Here is a 17,500-nt window from a genome sequence, read left to right on the forward strand (position 1 = left end):
GTGTGAAGAGAGAGACAGGGGGAGTGAGGGGAGAAACAAACAGAACTCTGTAAAACCACAGTGGGAACAAGGCAGGCATGCAGACAGGTGGTTGGGCTGAGGTACACACACTAGTTTCTAGACACTGGGGATCTATACACTGGAGATATGAACACTGGATATAAGAACACTAGAGATAAGAACACTAGAGATGGGAACACTAGAGATAAGAACACTAGAGATAAGAACACTAGAGATAAGAACACTGGATATCTACACACTGGAGATAAGAACACTGGAGATGAGAACACTGGAGATGAGAACACTGGAGATGAGAACACTGGATATCTACACACTGGAGATAAGAACACTGGAATACTGGAGATCTACTGTACACAGTGGAAATCTACACGGCGGAGAACTATCGGTACATGTTGGAGATCGACAGCAGTAAGTCTGACAAGCTCTAACAAAAGCATTTGAGAAAAAAAAAAAATTCCATAGCTAAGAGCAGATCTGGTGGAGTGTGAAGCAGGTTTGGGGCCTCAAGCTAAGAGAACACTGGAAAATCTCTTTGCCAACAGGGCCGAAGGGTTACAAGGACATTTCCTCCGTCCCTGTAAAATCTGAATGGAAAAAGGCAACGATGGAGAGGGGGGGGGGAGGGAATGGAGGATACAGAGAGAAAGAGACAGAGAAAGAGAAAGCTTTGTTGTACCTTCTTCTGTGGCCTGTGGTCTTTGTAGCCCTGCCTCCACCAGGACTGCGGACAGCAGTGCTAGAAATGAGAGATAAAGGGTGGTTAGCCTGAGCCAGAGAAATAGTTCAAACAAAGCAAATGCAAGCTCAGTATAATGTGTTGCATCAGGCAAAGTGATTAAAAGATTTAAGGTGCTGCCAAAGGGACCATCAAACAAGTTATGTCTAGCAGATCCATTCTCTCCAATGCATTCTAACGCTGTCAGTGTTTTCTACTTGCCACACCCTATTGAAGCTGCAACACTTTCACTAACGTAATATACATAGCCAAGCATCATCACATATAGCTTAGGCAGGACTGTCTATGGATGGCACCGTTTACAGTGTTGTCCTGGAGATGTCTATGGACTCAGTGTGACTTGGTGTTTTGGTGCCATATGTGCTTCCTGTATTCTGCCCTACAAAGCCAAAGTGCAGTAACTGCATTTTTTGTGAAATTCACTTTTTTACACCAATATAAAATACCATATCCTCCGTTCAATCTATCAAAATCTCATTAATCTACTGAAACATTTCCTGAAGATGTAGGGTTTTCATTTTACAGTATATGCTAGAATACAGTGTGAAAGACAAACAACAATGCTGTTTTTCTCAGTTTGGAATTTTCGTAGATAATGCACTTTGGCTTTGTAGGGCAGTATTGTGGTCTGTGGTTCTGCTGGGTATGCGAGGAAGGTGTGAACCAACTGTGTTCTGTAGGTTTATCCTGTCAGTGTACTCCACAAAGGTGATGATGAAAATACAGAGTAAAATCCCAAAGCAAGCCTTTTCCAAACTCGGATTTGAAGCCTCAGGTTCAAAAGGGCTTTCCAGGACTGACTCAACAGAGTTATCTGGCTGACTCAAACACTTCCGAGAGGTGCCGCCCTGACTGAGCCTCAAGCAGGTGTGATGTGGTCTGTGGTTTAGTGTGTGTGTGTGTGTGTGTGTGTGTGTCGTAGGCATGTCTCTGGGGCGTGTTTCTATGTACAAGTGAACATGTGCTTCACCTGTTGCGCTGGGCGGCGTTAGGCTCCGACGGCTCGCCCGCGGGCGCTTTGCCCGGCCCCCAGCTATGGCGGCGGAAGGGCGAGAGCGGCCGAATGGCGGGGCGCAGCAGGGCTGAGAGGGCGGGCACCTCAGTCACGCGGTCCTTGCGCTCAGACTCCTCTAACTCCGTGGAGACGGGTGAGGACACAGTGCCCGCCGTGCCCTGCCACGAGTCCGTCGAGCTCCAGCTGGCCCTGGCGAGAACGTCCACGGGGTCACGGCGGGGGACGCTGGGAGGGTCATCTGGGGAGGGAGTGGGCGAGGACACCTCACTGCACCTGTCCACAGCTGGAACTACAGTTTCCACCTGTGAGGGAAGACAATGAGTGAACCATCAGAACTGGGTACTGTAGACAGTAGAGAGTGAATTATCAGAACTTGGTACAGCAGAGAGTGAACTATCCGAACTTTATACAACAGAGAGTACACTATCAGAACTTTATACAGCTGACAGAGTGTGAACTATCAGAACTTGGTAAAGCAGACAGAGAGTGAACTATCAGAACTTGGTACAGCAGAGAGTGAACTATCAGAACTTTATACAACAGAGAGTGAACTATCAGAACTTGGTAAAGCAGACAGAGAGTGAACTATCAGAACTTTATACATCAGAGAGTGAACTATCAGAACTTGGTAAAGCAGACAGAGAGTGAACTATCAGAACTTGGTACAGCAGAGAGTGAACTATCAGAACTTTATACAACAGAGAGTGAACTATCAGAACTTTATACAACAGAGAGTACACTATCAGAATTGTATACAGCAGACAGAGAGTGAACTATCAGAACTTGGTAAAGCAGACAGAGAGTGAACTATCAGAACTTTATACAACAGAGAGTGAACTATCAGAACTTTATACAACAGAGTGTACACTATCAGAATTTTATACAGCAGACAGAGAGTGAACTATCAGAACTTGGTACAGCAGAGAGTGAACTATCAGAACTTGGTAAAGCAGACAGAGAGTGAACTATCAGAACTTGGTACAGCAGAGAGTGAACTATCAGAACTTTATACAGCAGACAGAGAGTGAACTATCAGAACTTGGTACAGCAGAGAGTGAACTATCAGAACTTGGTAAAGCAGACAGAGAGTGAACTATCAGAACTTGGTACAGCAGAGAGTGAACTATCAGAACTTTATACAACAGAGAGTGAACTATCAGAACTTTATACAACAGAGAGTACACTATCAGAATTGTATACAGCAGACAGAGAGTGAACTATCAGAACTTGGTACAAGAGTTGGGGGATGAACTAACAGCACTGGGTAGAGAATGGTGTGATGAATGATCAGAACTATTAGAAGTGGAGTGGACAAGCACAGCTAGGTGCAGTAATGGCAATGGTATGATACATGTGCTGGCTTTAACTAATAGTTTTTAGAATAATAATAATAATAATAATAATAATAATAATAATAATAATAATAATAATAATAAAGCTTTATTTGTATAGCACCTTTCATACACAGAATGCAGCTCAAAGTGCTTTACATTTGAAGCATGTAACACAGAATGACAAACTAATCGGTCGTTTAAAGTTGACTTTAGATAAAGAGTTAACACCGATGCTTTATGCAATACTCTAAATGGCCTACTCTGGGTCTGGCAAACCAAGTACTGGCTTACTGGCAAAATAAGTACTGGCAACAAGCTCGGACACATACACACACGCACCCGCACGCACGCACCCACACACACACACACACACAGACATGCTGTAAGAGTTGTTTCCAGCCTCATAAAGGTTATATAACAGTCAGGCGCACCCATTTGGGAGCAGAAGGAACACATCATTGCCATCATTACACCAGAGCAGGAGAGAACAGAACCATCATGAGCACATTCTCTTTCTATGTGTGTGTGTGTGTGTGTGTGTGTGTTTGTTTGTTCGTTTGTGTGTGTGTGTGTGTGGGGGGGGCATTATAATGAGAACATAAAGACCTTGAACTCTATGTAACTCGCAGTGAATGAGTGTGTGTGAACATCATTGTGTGTGTGTGTGTGTGTGTGTGTGTGTTGGACCGAGTGCGTGTTTGGGCAAGACCCATGGGCGGACTCCTAGAGAGAACAGATGCCTTGACAGCGCACTGCTAAGAAGTAGCCATTACAACACAAACTTTTAGAACAATCGGTCACTCCTGCTCCAGAGATAACATCATTCTCTCCAGGCCCTTTCCAGAGGCTTGTGTGCACCACAAATACATGGGTGCTATCTAAAGTTCATAATGCCATGTGTTTGTGTATGTACATGCATGTCGGGTGTGGTGTGGAAAGTGTATATTTGTCTATCCCTGCCATATGTCTGTGTGGATGTGTGTCTATGTATTTATACTGTGTGTGTGTCGGTATTATGCATTTGTGTGCGTGTGATGCAGTGTGTGTGTGTGTGTGATGCAGTGCCATCACAATGTGTCCATAACCATGTGTCAGTATGTGTGGATGTCTGTGGTGTGTCTGTGGTGTGTGTGTGTGTGTGTGTGTGTGTGTGTGTGTCAGTCGCCCTCTAGTTCCAGTGTAAGAGTTGCATTCTGTTCAGGGTTCGCATAACTCTCTCATCAGACTCTGATAAGCAGACGTAAGGTAGTGCCTGATCTACACATACTATCTGAGCACAAGAACCCTCTCTTTCTGCATCACACACACACACACACTTCCCTGTCTCTCTCAGATTCTCTCTCCCTCACTCACTCAGAGACACACACACACACACACACACTCCTTCCCGGTCTCTTTCTCTCGCTCACACACACACACACACACACACACAAAGAACCCTAGCCTCTCTTCACTTCCCTCTGCACTCTCTGATCTCACTCTCACTCTTGAGGCAAACCCTTTTTTGGTATGTGGCAGTCGAGGTGGTCCATAAACAGATCCCAAACACCGCTCTTGAGCAGCGCGTCTCTGTCAGGAATCTGGACCGTACATGTACAGTGGGACAAGAGGTGTGAGTGTGTGTGTGTCTGTGTGTGAGAGAGAGTGAGAGAGTGAGAGTGGAGTGTGTGAGTGTGTGAGTGTGTGAGTGTGTGTGTGTGTGTGTGTGTGTGTGTGTGTGTGTGTGTGTGTGTGTGTGTGTGTGTGTGTGTGTGTAGACCCAGTGGTGCTTCTAGCAGAGGAGATGCTTTGCCAGATGTTGCTGTGGTAGTGGGCAGGGGCTACACCGAACTGGAACATCAGCAATGATGAACAGTGGAGCTCTCTCTGTGTGTGTGTGTGTGTGTGTGTGTGTGTAAGGTGGTCTGGTCAGTTAATCATAATGGTTTTCTGCCAGAAGGCTTACTGATGCCATATAATGATGTCAGAGAGGTTGAGAGAGAGTATGTGTGTGTTTATGTGTGTGTGTGTACTCAAAAATATTCACACACATCCAATAGCAATAGAATAGATATGAATGTGAAATGTCAGCAGGGAGAGTGTTTTATTACACTGTTTTAAAATACTACATTAAACACAGAGATGCCAGATTAGATAGACACCTGATGTCCAGTACTCTACTGAATACATGAGACACACACACACACATCATTATCTTACTCACCTTAGGTACAGTGTCCCCATCTGCCAGTGAGTCCATCGGGACATCTGACCCAACAGAGACCCTCTCTGAAGCTGGACACATTGGGACATCTGCAGAGGAGACATCAAGATCAGACAAACACACACACACACACACACACACACACCTGTGAGTCTTGAAAAAATAAACTGAAAAGATGTCTGTCTAACTAAACCCAGACAGACACACAAACAGACTTTGATAGAGAGAGAGAGAGAGAGAGAGAGACAGAGAGAGAGAGAGAAATAAAGACAAAACACAGACAGACAGACAGACAGACAGACAGACAGACAGACACACACAAAGAGACACACACACTTACAGCACCTCTATCATTTGAACAGATCTTAGCCTGTCCCATCTTAATCATGCCCAGCTCTGCCAGTACAGTCAAACCATACACTCCCCATCCCATCCCATCCCACCCCTGTCCAACCCAGCCAGAGCCCAGAGCCCAGAGGCCTGACCCTCCCCTCCCCTGTCCTGCCCTACGCTGTCCTGCCCTGTGACTGGGACGCTGGGCCAGGCTGGGCACTGTGGGATTGCCTTGCTGCCTGCAATCGGCCACAACAGGATGTTGAGGTCATCCTTCCAAACAGATGATCTTATTCAATTTGTCTGAAGAGGGGTTCTTTGCTTTTTTTTTTCTTTTATTATTGTCACAAGGAAACCATCCATCTTGACTGTTTGTGTGTGTGTTCCCCTACACACAGCTCACTGTCTCCAGAAAGCCAATCCACTCTGGGCACATGTACCGACTGGAGGAGTGGTTCTGAAAGGCCAAATCATATCACACGAATAACGCTGATGAGATTTCCACTAAGACAGGATGCTCTTTTCGCCCCATCCTCAGATTTTTCAGCACCTGCCACAGGCCAGATATGGAGCTGAATGTATGTTACACATGGTTACAAACAGCTTACAGGATACACAGGATTGCCTGTCTGAGGAAGGCTCAGGCAAACACACACGCAAACACACACACACACAATCACAAGAGTAACACTACCAGGAGCTTATTAAACACCATAACCTGAACTTGTTCAGCTTTCGCACAACTCTCTCATCAGACTGATAAGCAGACTCTCTCTCTCTCTCTCTCTCTCTCTAAACACAATAACCTGAACACAACTGTTCAACCTAGCGATTACCACATTGTGACTAAACCTTGGATCCTACAGTATGCAATAAATCATAATAGCATTCCACAAGCTATACACAACACATCCATGCTTCTCAGCTGCCACACGTCATGCATCAAAGATTGCAACAAACCGATTTTATACACATTTATGACAACTGATGTCACCTAATGACACACACACACACACACAGTCAGTGCTCGATTAGCATTTTGTCAGTATGCTGCATCATCATGCCCAAGCGCTTCAGGGAGCTACGTTAGCAAAACAAGACAACTGGAACTGCCAAACAGCACAGCTAGCAAAACAACAAGACAACACGGCCATCAGGCAGACAGAGCAGTAGAACATGCCAGCGTGGGACCCAACAGGTTGTTATCATTTTCCTTGGCCTATGATTACTCATCCACACACACACACACACACACACACACACACACACACACACACACACACACACACACACACACACACACACACACACACACACACACACACACACACACACACACACACACACACACACACACACACACACACACACACACACACACACACACACACACACGAGGCCTCCCATAAGCACCAAAGGCCTGTTTACTGCACAGGATGCTAGCTTACGCACACAAGATCAAATGCAGTCTACGGTTTGGTGACTCATAATAACTAGTATATGATGCATGTTCATCTGATGTCATTTTCCAACAGCCGACACGCGCCTGATGTTATTTTCCAACAGTTTAGGCCAAAATGTTAATAGATAAATCACAGGGAACCCGAAGAGCCGTCGACAGGGAAAAACAAATGTCAGCTGTAAACACCACAGCACAGCACAGCACCCATGATGACAGGCAGCAGTTTCAGCTGGAGAATGATGGTGGGTACGTGAATCAGTTCTTACCGGAACGTTCCTTGCTGCTATTCTGCAAGTCCGTTTTTGGACAGGAGTCCACTGCATAAAACACCTCCGTCTGTCTGTGGATCTGAAACAGAGGAAATTAGCCATGTTACTAAACAGCAAACATTCTCATCAACACTGAAACAAACATCACAACAACGCAAAATCACAGATATCACAAAACATGCTACGATAGGCTACTACAAGCATCAGATAAGACATTGCAAGCATCAGATAAGACATTGCTAAGACATTGGAGTGTTAACGTAAGATTCAGAGTATGTATATGCATATTTTCTGACTGCACCAGCATGTCAAAAAAGCAAGATCAACATTTTCCCTACAGTGACACCGCTGCCTTCATCAACATCATAACATTGTTTATAGGGCGTTTCTGGGCCATTTTGGGCCATTTTAAGACCTATAGCCAGTGCTCCTGACGGCTGGATACTGTCTCAAAAAGAGTAGCCACTCACCAGAGCAGTTATCAGTGAATGTCTCTCTCTAGCTTGCACATCTCTCTGTAGCTTGCACATCTCTCTGTAGCTGGCACATCTCTATCTCTGTAGCTGGCACATGTCTCTCTCTCTCTGTTGCACATATCTCTCTAGCTGGCACCTCTCTCTGTGTAGCTGGCACATCTCTCTCTAGCTGGCACATCTCTCTCTAGCTGGCACCTCTCTCTCTAGCTGGCACCTCTCTCTCTAGCTGGCACATCTTTGTGCACAACAAATATAATGGCGTGCGAACAAAAACACAATACACCCCAGGACTAGACGAGGACCCTCCCACACACACACACACACACACACACACACACGAATATGAGACCTGAGCTACACTTTACCCTACTATTCACAAGAGCACATAACACTTGCTTGGTGCTAGACACCATAACCACCAGTTTCTCCCTTACCCAACCACATACACACGCACACACACCAACCACAACAGTCTCTAAAAGGGCACCAGTGCCAGGCTTCCTGGCAGTAGTAGCAGCTGATGCCAGCGCCACTGGGTATTGTCTGGGCAGATGACGGCCCACTCAGGCTTGCACCCTCATGTAACGTAGATGACTCCCGTTAAAATGTGACAACATTAAAGAGGACGACAATGAGGTCCTGATACACTACTAGCCACTGGAGAGCAGGACGCATAATGAATACGCTTCCCCTACGCCTACACACACATATAAATTATAGTTTACACACACAATGAAGACACAGATTTACTCTGGTAATAGTACAGCACTAGAGTCCATATACAATCAAGCTTGTTACTTAGACATGCTTCTGCAATGTGTGTGTGTGTGTGTGTGTGTGTGTGTGGAGAGAGAGAGAGTGCAGCCTAGTAAAAACACACAGAAGACCTAGTGTTGTTCTGCCTCTTCTCAGGAACACTCAGTGTCAGTGTGAATGTACAAACTCAAGTGTGTGTTCATCAACAAAACAACTCGGGAGCGTGTGTGTGTGTGTGTGAGTGAGTATGTGTGTGAGAGTGTGTGTGTGTGTGTAGCAAAGTGTGTGTGTGTGTGGGGGGTGCTCCCTACTAACTCTGTTTAAACACCCAAAGGTCACAGGTCTGCAGCTGCTGTGGGACACACAGACACATGTAAACATGAAAACACACACACGCGCAAACATGAAAACACACACAGGAACATACAAACAGAAGCAATGTCTCTCAAGCACATCAACAGACACTCACAGAGCTGCCATGTAATGCGTACTGAGCAGTGCAGTATATCCAGTACAAGAGTTCAGATCACTCCTGGGGCTCTTGGGGAAATAGGCGGCTTGGTTGAGGAGCAGCTCACCATAGTGCTTACACTAGAGTTAACAGTCCAATAAGAAATAAGACAAGACAAGTTTTAGTCCAGATGAATGGAATTCTCTCTACTCTGGTGTCGTCTTGTAAGGTTGGACTGGAAACGTACACAGCTCATTGCCAAAGGCACACTGTAAAATCCCAAAAAAGTCCACTTGAATTGATTTGACATTTCAAAATGCTAGCGTGTCAATACTGATCCTGGACTGACCTGTAAGACTATAAACACTATACACTGCATGTCAGAGATCAGCATCTCCTTGATCTGCAGCATTCTACAAACGAACTATTTAAATGAATTAATATTTAAATATTTTTTAATATTCTCCTACAAAGAACTGGGCTGTGTTGGGCCACCGAGTGCTGATGGTGACTGGACCGGGGGGGTGGCATTGCTCTGTGTAGCGCCTGAGGGGCCAGGCTCAGACCTGATAGCCTCTCCAGACAGAAGTCACTACACACACACTGGGCACATGTATGGCCCGATTGGTTTGTAAGTCTGGAGGGGTCAGGAGTCTCTGCAGAGAGGCAAATACACATCCATAATGTCCTGGGACAAAAGCCATGTCTGTGAAATACACACACACACACACACAAACAGTGGGAGTGTGACTGGCCAGAACAATGGCTGTAGTAAGAGCCCCTACAAAGGGGGCATTGCTGACTATTTTTTTTATGAGCAGCAAATGAGGCGATGAAGTCACCCTCCTCCTCTACCACACACACACACACACACACACACACACACGTGAACAAAATGTACAGCTGGCTTAATGACTGGGGCGACAGTCTACTGAAGAAAAAAAATATACAGTCTCTGAATGTGTGTGTGTGAGAGAGAGAGAGAGAGAGAGAGAGAGAGAGAGAGAGAGAGAGAGAGAGAGAGAGAAGGATGGTGAAACAGAGGGAAGTATGCATGAAGGTTTTGTGTGCTAATGACCTCCAGCTGGATGGTGTGTGTGTGTGTGTGTATGCATATGTGTGTGTGCGCGTGTGTTTCGTGAAGGAAGTACTTCCTTGACCTGGTGGCTGATTTTCTTTCACACCAGCAGCTGGAAACACATGGGAAGACGGAGCAGACAAATGCACAGGGTGTTTGTGTGCACACAGGTCTGAATCAACATTCACTTGATGAGTGACCATTATTAGGGTCACTCATACACTCAGGTCAGCTTAATTGTGTCTCACTCACACACAACTATTGGACCATTTTGCATATACAGCTGTGCGAAGCTGGTCTATCCTGTGCAGATATGTGACCAAAGGTGAATGGCTACATGTACTTTTTTACATATTTACCATATTAAGGGGTGGGTGAGAGAGTTAAAAACAACTATAAAAGAACTATAACTAAAAGAACAACTATCAGATGATCAGGTTGCTGGACACAAATGCAAGGCAAGTGCAAGGCCTAAAAATATGTCATGACCTAAGAACGACAGAAAAGGTCACACTTAATTGTGTGACGCATAATTGAACTATTAGAACAAAAGTACACACACATTGCATGCATATCTGATGTGACGCAGAACCCCAAGGGTTTAAGATTCAATGGAATTGTGAGATCCTCACTGACACACCCGGAATATTCCGTGGTTGTCGTGGTGCTGGTGGCCGTGGCCGTGGCCTGGCATCTAAATTTACCCTCTAGCCCCTGAGAACGCATACCAATGGCTCTGAGGCAAGATACAGCCTGAGAAGATGCAGACTCCCTCTCACACACAACAGGCAGAGCGCGCGCACACACACACACACAAGCACATTCAAAAAAGCACACAAAGTAAAACAGACCCCAACAGAGATATCCGCTTATAACTATTAACAAGAGCTCCAAAAATACACCATGACTTAACACTCAAATACTTACAAACTGAGCCAATAGGTCAGCTCCCATAGCACAGACTTGCAGCGGCACTAGCATGTAGCAGTTAGCATACAAGCCTGGGAAAAGAGCCTCATCAGGCCATGCTACACTGTAATGTCTGGTAGTGCATAGTGTTGTTATGCTAACAACAAACAATAGCACCATCAGGTCCTGCCAACTGAGCTCCCATTTGCATCATGTTTTTCCATTAGTAAAATGCAAGCTTTGTTAATACAGTGCAAATGCATTGTGTGTATTCAGAGGTGTCGTTAACCGTTAGAACCTAATGTGTCTTCAGAAACTGTTAGCACCTACTAAACAGATGCACAAGTCTGTATGCATATACATCTGCTAGACTCAGCATAGCACAGAAACCTATTCAGCCCCCCCCCCCCCCCCCCATCACCCTGCTGCCATCTGCCTATGCAGAGATGCAGTAGAAGCCCAAACCTCCAACAATGTGAGGTGTGTGTTTTTGTTGTTGTTTTTGACTAGTTATAATAACAAAAAGGAAAAGAGGTGGAGGAAGCATTCAGTGGTTGAAGCTGAGCACTCCACATTCAATCAACAAGAAGGTGTGAATATGGGGGAGCTTGACCTGCCCAGTGACCTCAGTATGCTGATACAGAGACTACAGAGCTGCTGACCTCACCACCAGGCCTCTCTCAGGTCACTTCATTATGTTCTCTTACAGTTTTACACACACACACACACACACACACACACACACACACACACAGTCTGCATGCACTTTGTAGATGATACAGTATGTGTGAGTTCCTGTCTTCTGGAACAACTACATTGTATAGAAGAAAAAAAAGTGTCTGCTGAATAGCTAAGCTACAATTACTAAATGGTGTAGCCAGACTAACTATAGTGGAACCTCCCTATATGTCTATACATCCGTCACAGCTGCAGGAGAGCAGGTCATAGCAGCAAGGAAGACACTTAGCAAAGAATCAACACTGAAATGTCTACGCGGCATGATGTAATGATTGGGGACACAGGCACCGCACCACACACACACACACACACACACACACACACAGCCATGTGCACAGACACTCTCACGAGTCCCTTCTCCACCCCACGTCCAGAGAACAGCTCCACCCAATGCGCTGAGGAGGAAGAGCAGAGCCCCCTGTCCATACACGTGCAGCCTCCTGCTCTCACTCTCTCTGCCCCTCACACACTGTTCTTCATCTTTCGCTCTTTCTCTTTTCTCTCTCTCCATCAGTCTCTCTCACACACACACTACTCTCCATTCTTCTTGTCTCTCTTTGTCACTTTCTTTCTCACACACACACTCCTATTCATCCCTCTTTCTCCCTCTCTCACACACACACACACACACACACACCACTTCTATTAGGCTGGATGACCACTCCGACTGTTTTTGCAGACAGACAGACACTATTGGCAATTCAGACTGATACAGTCAGAAGCCCATGACTAAAATTTTCAGGAATGCCGATCCTCCTTACGGCGCTCAAAAGGTATATGCAGGGGCATGCACACTAATCAAACTTCTCCACAAAGTACTCTCTTCAGACACAGCAAACTATTACGCATGGTGCCACTGCCGCACGCCTTAGCCAAGATCACCTCACGGCAATGATATGTCAGCGAGAATGATGAGTGAACCTCTCCTTTCAAATAAAAGAACCAAAGCCATATAACAGATGCGTGAAGCCAGAACGGGCACTTCTCAGTGCTTCTTGCTAATGGCTAAGCCACGCTGCCTTTCCATATGAAACCAGAGATCTCCGCCAAAAGCCCATAGGGAGCAGCTGAGAGCACAAACCGCACTCGTACCTTCACCAGGACCACGTCCACAGCGGTGTCGCCACGGGCACACAGGCTGTACCTCCGGCGGTGTCGCTCGTACATCTTCTGCTTGGAGCCACGACAGATCCCCACATGAAGGCCAAACTCTCTGCGTTCTACTAAACCCAGGAGGACTCCAGCAGCCACCCAGAGCTCCTGATCACATCTGTGCTGAGAGGCAGCCCCTCCTCTCGTCTGTCTGCCTCTGGCTTGGCTTACTCACCCCTCCCTCCCTCTCCCTCTCTCTCTCTTCTTCCCTCCCTCCCTCCCTCTCTCTCTCTTCTTCCCTCCCTCCCTCCCTCCCTCCCTCCCTCTCTCTCTTCTTCCCTCCCTCTATCTCCCTCTCTCACATGCACACTGCCTCCCTCCCCCTTTCACTCAACGTCCCTGTCCAGAAGTCTTTCCCCCTTTCTCTCTCTCTCTCTCTCTCTCACACACACACACACACACACACACACACACACACACACACACACCTTCCTCTTTCTCTCCAACTCTTTTTTCTCCTCTCTCCTCCTTCGTTCAGTCCTTCTCCACAGCTCCATTACTCTGCTAACTTCCTTCGGCCAGCTCGCCGCTTCCTGCTTCATTTGTGTATTCATTTATTTTTTCCCTTTCCTCTTTTTCTCTCTCTCTCTCTCTCTCTCTCTCTCTCTCTCTCTTTCTCTTCCTCTCTCTCGGTCTCCCACTCACCCATTCTCTTCTAAGGACTGTGTAGGCTGTCTCCATAAAGGAAACCTCTATGATGGGAGCACAATGGCCACTCATTGACCAGGGGGCGCTGGGTCAGCCCCAGCCCTCTTCAAACCAGAAGAGGGGGAATAAGAGAAATAAAGAAGGACAACAAAGAACAACAAGAGGAGGAGAAGGAGTTGTAAAAGAGGATATCTCTGAGCGCTGATCTGGTGCTGCTCTGAATATCAGGAAGAGGAAGTTCATCTCATCTCTCATCACATCACAGCTGGGAGTTCTGGACTGATTGATCAGGAAATGAGGGATCAATTCTCCAAGCACAGGACAGTGTTTTCCCATCGCCGAGTCGGCAGTGGCCAATCAGCGCAAGGCAAGACCTAAGTAATCAGAGCATGACTCAAGACATCAGGCCAGCACTGCCAGACGCCCTGGACAGTGCTCCCCGGGCACCATGGGAACGGCCACAAAACAGATAGTGGCCGGTGACGCAAGGCTAAACGCCGGACTTCAGATGACCTAAGAGCTGACCTGCTAAGACTCAGGGAAACGCATCAGGGGGCGACATGAAGATGTCACTGACCAATGAAGGAAGGAAGGAGACAGAGAAATAGAGAAAGAAAGAGAGAGAAAGAGAGAGAAAGAGGGCAGGAAAGAGGCGTTTCTTCAGACACAGAGGGGCTCAATAGGTGTTTCTAATCAGGACAGTTAATTGTGCAACACACACATACACTCCTCCTCTCTGTCTCTCTCCCTCACACACACACGCACACACACACACAAGCACACATGCATACACATACAAACCACACACACACACACACACACCTGGAATGACTGCACCCCAAAACAATGTGTTTCTATTTCCACAGCCCTAGGCTACCCTTAGACACACCTTATTGTGAATAAGTGCATGCTTAATGAGAAGCAGCACACACTCTCTCACACACACACACACACACACACACACACACACAGAGCCCTGTTCCCAAAACAAGTTCAGACACATTGGATCCCAACTACAGAGAGAGACAGAAGGCACAATGGCTCCAGACAGACCACTGTGAGTGTGTTTGTGTGCATGCGTCTGTGTGGCTGTGTGGCTGTGTGTCTGTGTGTGTGTGTCTGTGTGTGTGTGTGTGTGTTCCTTGGTATTCTGTTTGTGTGGGCTGTGCTGATGGGAGAGAGGCTGCACAGAGATTTGCCTCGAGGACCTAAAACAATAGCCATTAACGAAGGAGCTCTGAAAAGCCACTGAATTAAACGGACATTTCACATCACGCTTGCTGTCTCTCTCTGTCTCCCTCCCTCCCTCTTGCTCTCTCTTTCCCCCTCACTCAAAAATGCCAAACCACAGCTATGCCCGTGCACATCTGGAATATGTTATACCCCTGCCAGCCACCGGAGGGCGCCTGTGCACTCAGCACAGGGCTCTCTGCTTGCTCTTTAGACAGCAGGGTAAACCCAGGCTAGACACGGTAGTGTCTCACGTCTTGTTCTCAGTGCGAGCAGTCTGGTGAAATGCTAGTGGACTGTGAGCATTATCAAATAGAGTATATTAGTAATACACACATTCACACACATGTACACAGACATGTACACAAACACACACCTAACACATCTGAAGGTGTGAGTGTGTGGAGAGTACCAGTTATAGTGCGCCCCCTAGAGGCCAATAAGAGTGCCAGAGACCATCTGAGAGGCATCATAAAACAGGACACCTTGATAGGTGCCTAAGGCAGTGCCCCCACTGGACTACTGGTTATCAAACTGTGTGCACACAATGGCTTGGGAGCTGGTCAGGTCTCCCTGGTCAGTCGTCTAATTCAGGATCATTTGCGTAGCTATAAGAGTGTAAACGTAAATGGTGTGTCATGGAAATACTTGTTTTCATAAATGGCATGCTTCATGAGAAAAACAACTGAGAACTACAGCTGATAAAAGTAGGTTGTGCTGTACCAAAACCAGCACAGGAACGCTCGACTTGCTGAGGACACCTGCACAAACCTTTCAGCACTAACTATTTGACCTTCACTTTCAAAAATGACCTTCACACAACCTTTCCACTGGTGATATACTGTACGTGTGTGTGTGTGTGTGTGTGTGTGTGTGTGTGTGTGTGTGTGTGTGTGAGAGAGAGAGTGAGTAAGAGAGTGCATGTGACATACAGATAAATTACAGACAGAAATACAGAACAGTCACATGACAACTGAGCGCCAACAGCAGCAATCCATATGATGGATGATATGATGACCCTACTGTGATCTCATCACAAATGTCTCCCATAGTTCCTTTCTTCTCCCAGTAGGTCCCCCCTTAGGCCAAATCTTCTAAACCCAGCTGCCTCTCTCGCATGCCTTGACTGTAAAACTGACAGCAAAGGTAATCCCTCAAAACAATCTGAACATTCTTCACGTGCTTTTGAAGAATGTCACAGTTAGATAATAATAACAACAACTACTTACCCACCACTGTGATTCTTCCACATTCAGTACATATCAACCACACACTGTTTTGAATTACTATCTGGACATCCTGCCACAATAACGCTGGCCACAGAATAAGATTGCAACTCAAATCACGTCGCTATATGGACTTCAGCAGATTTAGCTCTCTAATTCTGAATTAAGGATTAGTTAATCTGTAATTCAGTAGGCACGGTGTGAGAGACTGTAAACCAGTTCTTCTTCTGGACAGGGAACAGGTCCATCTGCTGTTCTGATCCATCTCAGGCTATTACAGTAATGATCTGTCTCCGTCTATTACAGACCCAGACCAGGAATTACATCATGTGCCCCAGACAGGCCAATGTCGCCAAAACTGTGAAGGGCTGTAACGCTACACCACCACACTATGAAAAGCCATTTTACACCACAGCTAAAGGCTGAAGGAGGGATCTCTTTCATTCCTCCAACCGCTCTCTCTCTCTCCCTCCCTCTCTTTTTTTCCTCTCTCTATGTCTCTCGCCCGCTCACTCACAAAATATGCAAACAACGATGAGACGGCCTACAGGGGGGAGGTCCAGCACCTAACATTGTGGTGCACCGACAACAATCTGGCTCTCAACATCAAGAAGACCAAAGAGCTCATTATGGACTTCAGGAAGTGAAAAGCTAGCATACACACCCCCATTCTCATCAACGGGACTGAGGTGGAGCGTGTCACCAGCTTCATGTTTCTGGGTGTCCACATCTCTGAGGAACTCTCTTGGACCCTCAACACCTGTACCCTGATCAAGAAGGCTCACCAGATTCTCTTCCTCCTGAGGATACTAGGGAAGGTCCACCTGTCTCCTCAGATCCTGGTGAACTTCTACCGTTGCACCATTGAGAGCACCTTCACCAACTGTGTCACAATATTGTATGGCAACTGCTCTGCCTCCGACCATAAAGTGGCAGCATCATCAGAGACTGTTATCACCCCAACCACAGACTGTTCACCCCAGTCCCCTCCTTGAGGCATTACATGTCTCTCCGTACCCGAGCCAGCAGGGTCAAAGCTTCTTCCCTGCGGCGGTCACCCCACTGAACTCTAGGAAGGACTCAAGAGCAGCTGACTAGCCTGGGCAACACTGCCCCCTACTGCTAGTCCAGCTCCCTCCCACCCTGCCTGCCTTTCCCCTGCTTCCTCCTTCTCTGGAATCAAACCTTTTGTGAATATCCAGCCACTTCATTTCCCCTGGCCTTCCATGACTTAATGTCTTTCATTGTTTTTATGTTGTGCTCTCTCTCTCTCACTCTCTCAGGGGCATTGGGGAACCTAACTGAGTCATTTAGAGTTAGACTCACTTTCGCTTGCTGTCTCTCTGTCTGGTGAGATGACTGTTGTTTTGAGCTACACTGTGAAAGACTTTTCCCATCGTTGCCAGTCTGACCCGTCACCCAACTCAGGCCTTCCGGTCAGAAACATGTGTCACCTAGCCAAC

General features: G+C 46.6%; 1 protein-coding gene across 5 annotated transcripts in view; it reads right to left on the minus strand.

Annotated features, from left to right (window-relative positions):
* The window catches only part of akap13 (A-kinase anchoring protein 13), a 92,603-nt gene that overhangs the window by 31,577 nt on the left and 43,526 nt on the right, over positions 1 to 17,500 (minus strand). For all 5 annotated transcript variants that reach the window (XM_042109236.1, XM_042109238.1, XM_042109239.1 and 2 more), the window contains 4 exons: positions 7,371 to 7,452; positions 5,310 to 5,398; positions 1,728 to 2,074; positions 698 to 757 (listed from right to left, as the gene is read on the minus strand). In XM_042109236.1, coding sequence (XP_041965170.1) covers positions 698 to 757; positions 1,728 to 2,074; positions 5,310 to 5,398; positions 7,371 to 7,452 — 578 coding nt within the window. The remainder of the gene's footprint in view (positions 1 to 697; positions 758 to 1,727; positions 2,075 to 5,309; positions 5,399 to 7,370; positions 7,453 to 17,500) is intronic.

This window comes from Alosa sapidissima, chromosome 11, assembly GCF_018492685.1.
Source record: "Alosa sapidissima isolate fAloSap1 chromosome 11, fAloSap1.pri, whole genome shotgun sequence".
NCBI classification, from domain to species: domain Eukaryota; kingdom Metazoa; phylum Chordata; class Actinopteri; order Clupeiformes; family Clupeidae; genus Alosa; species Alosa sapidissima.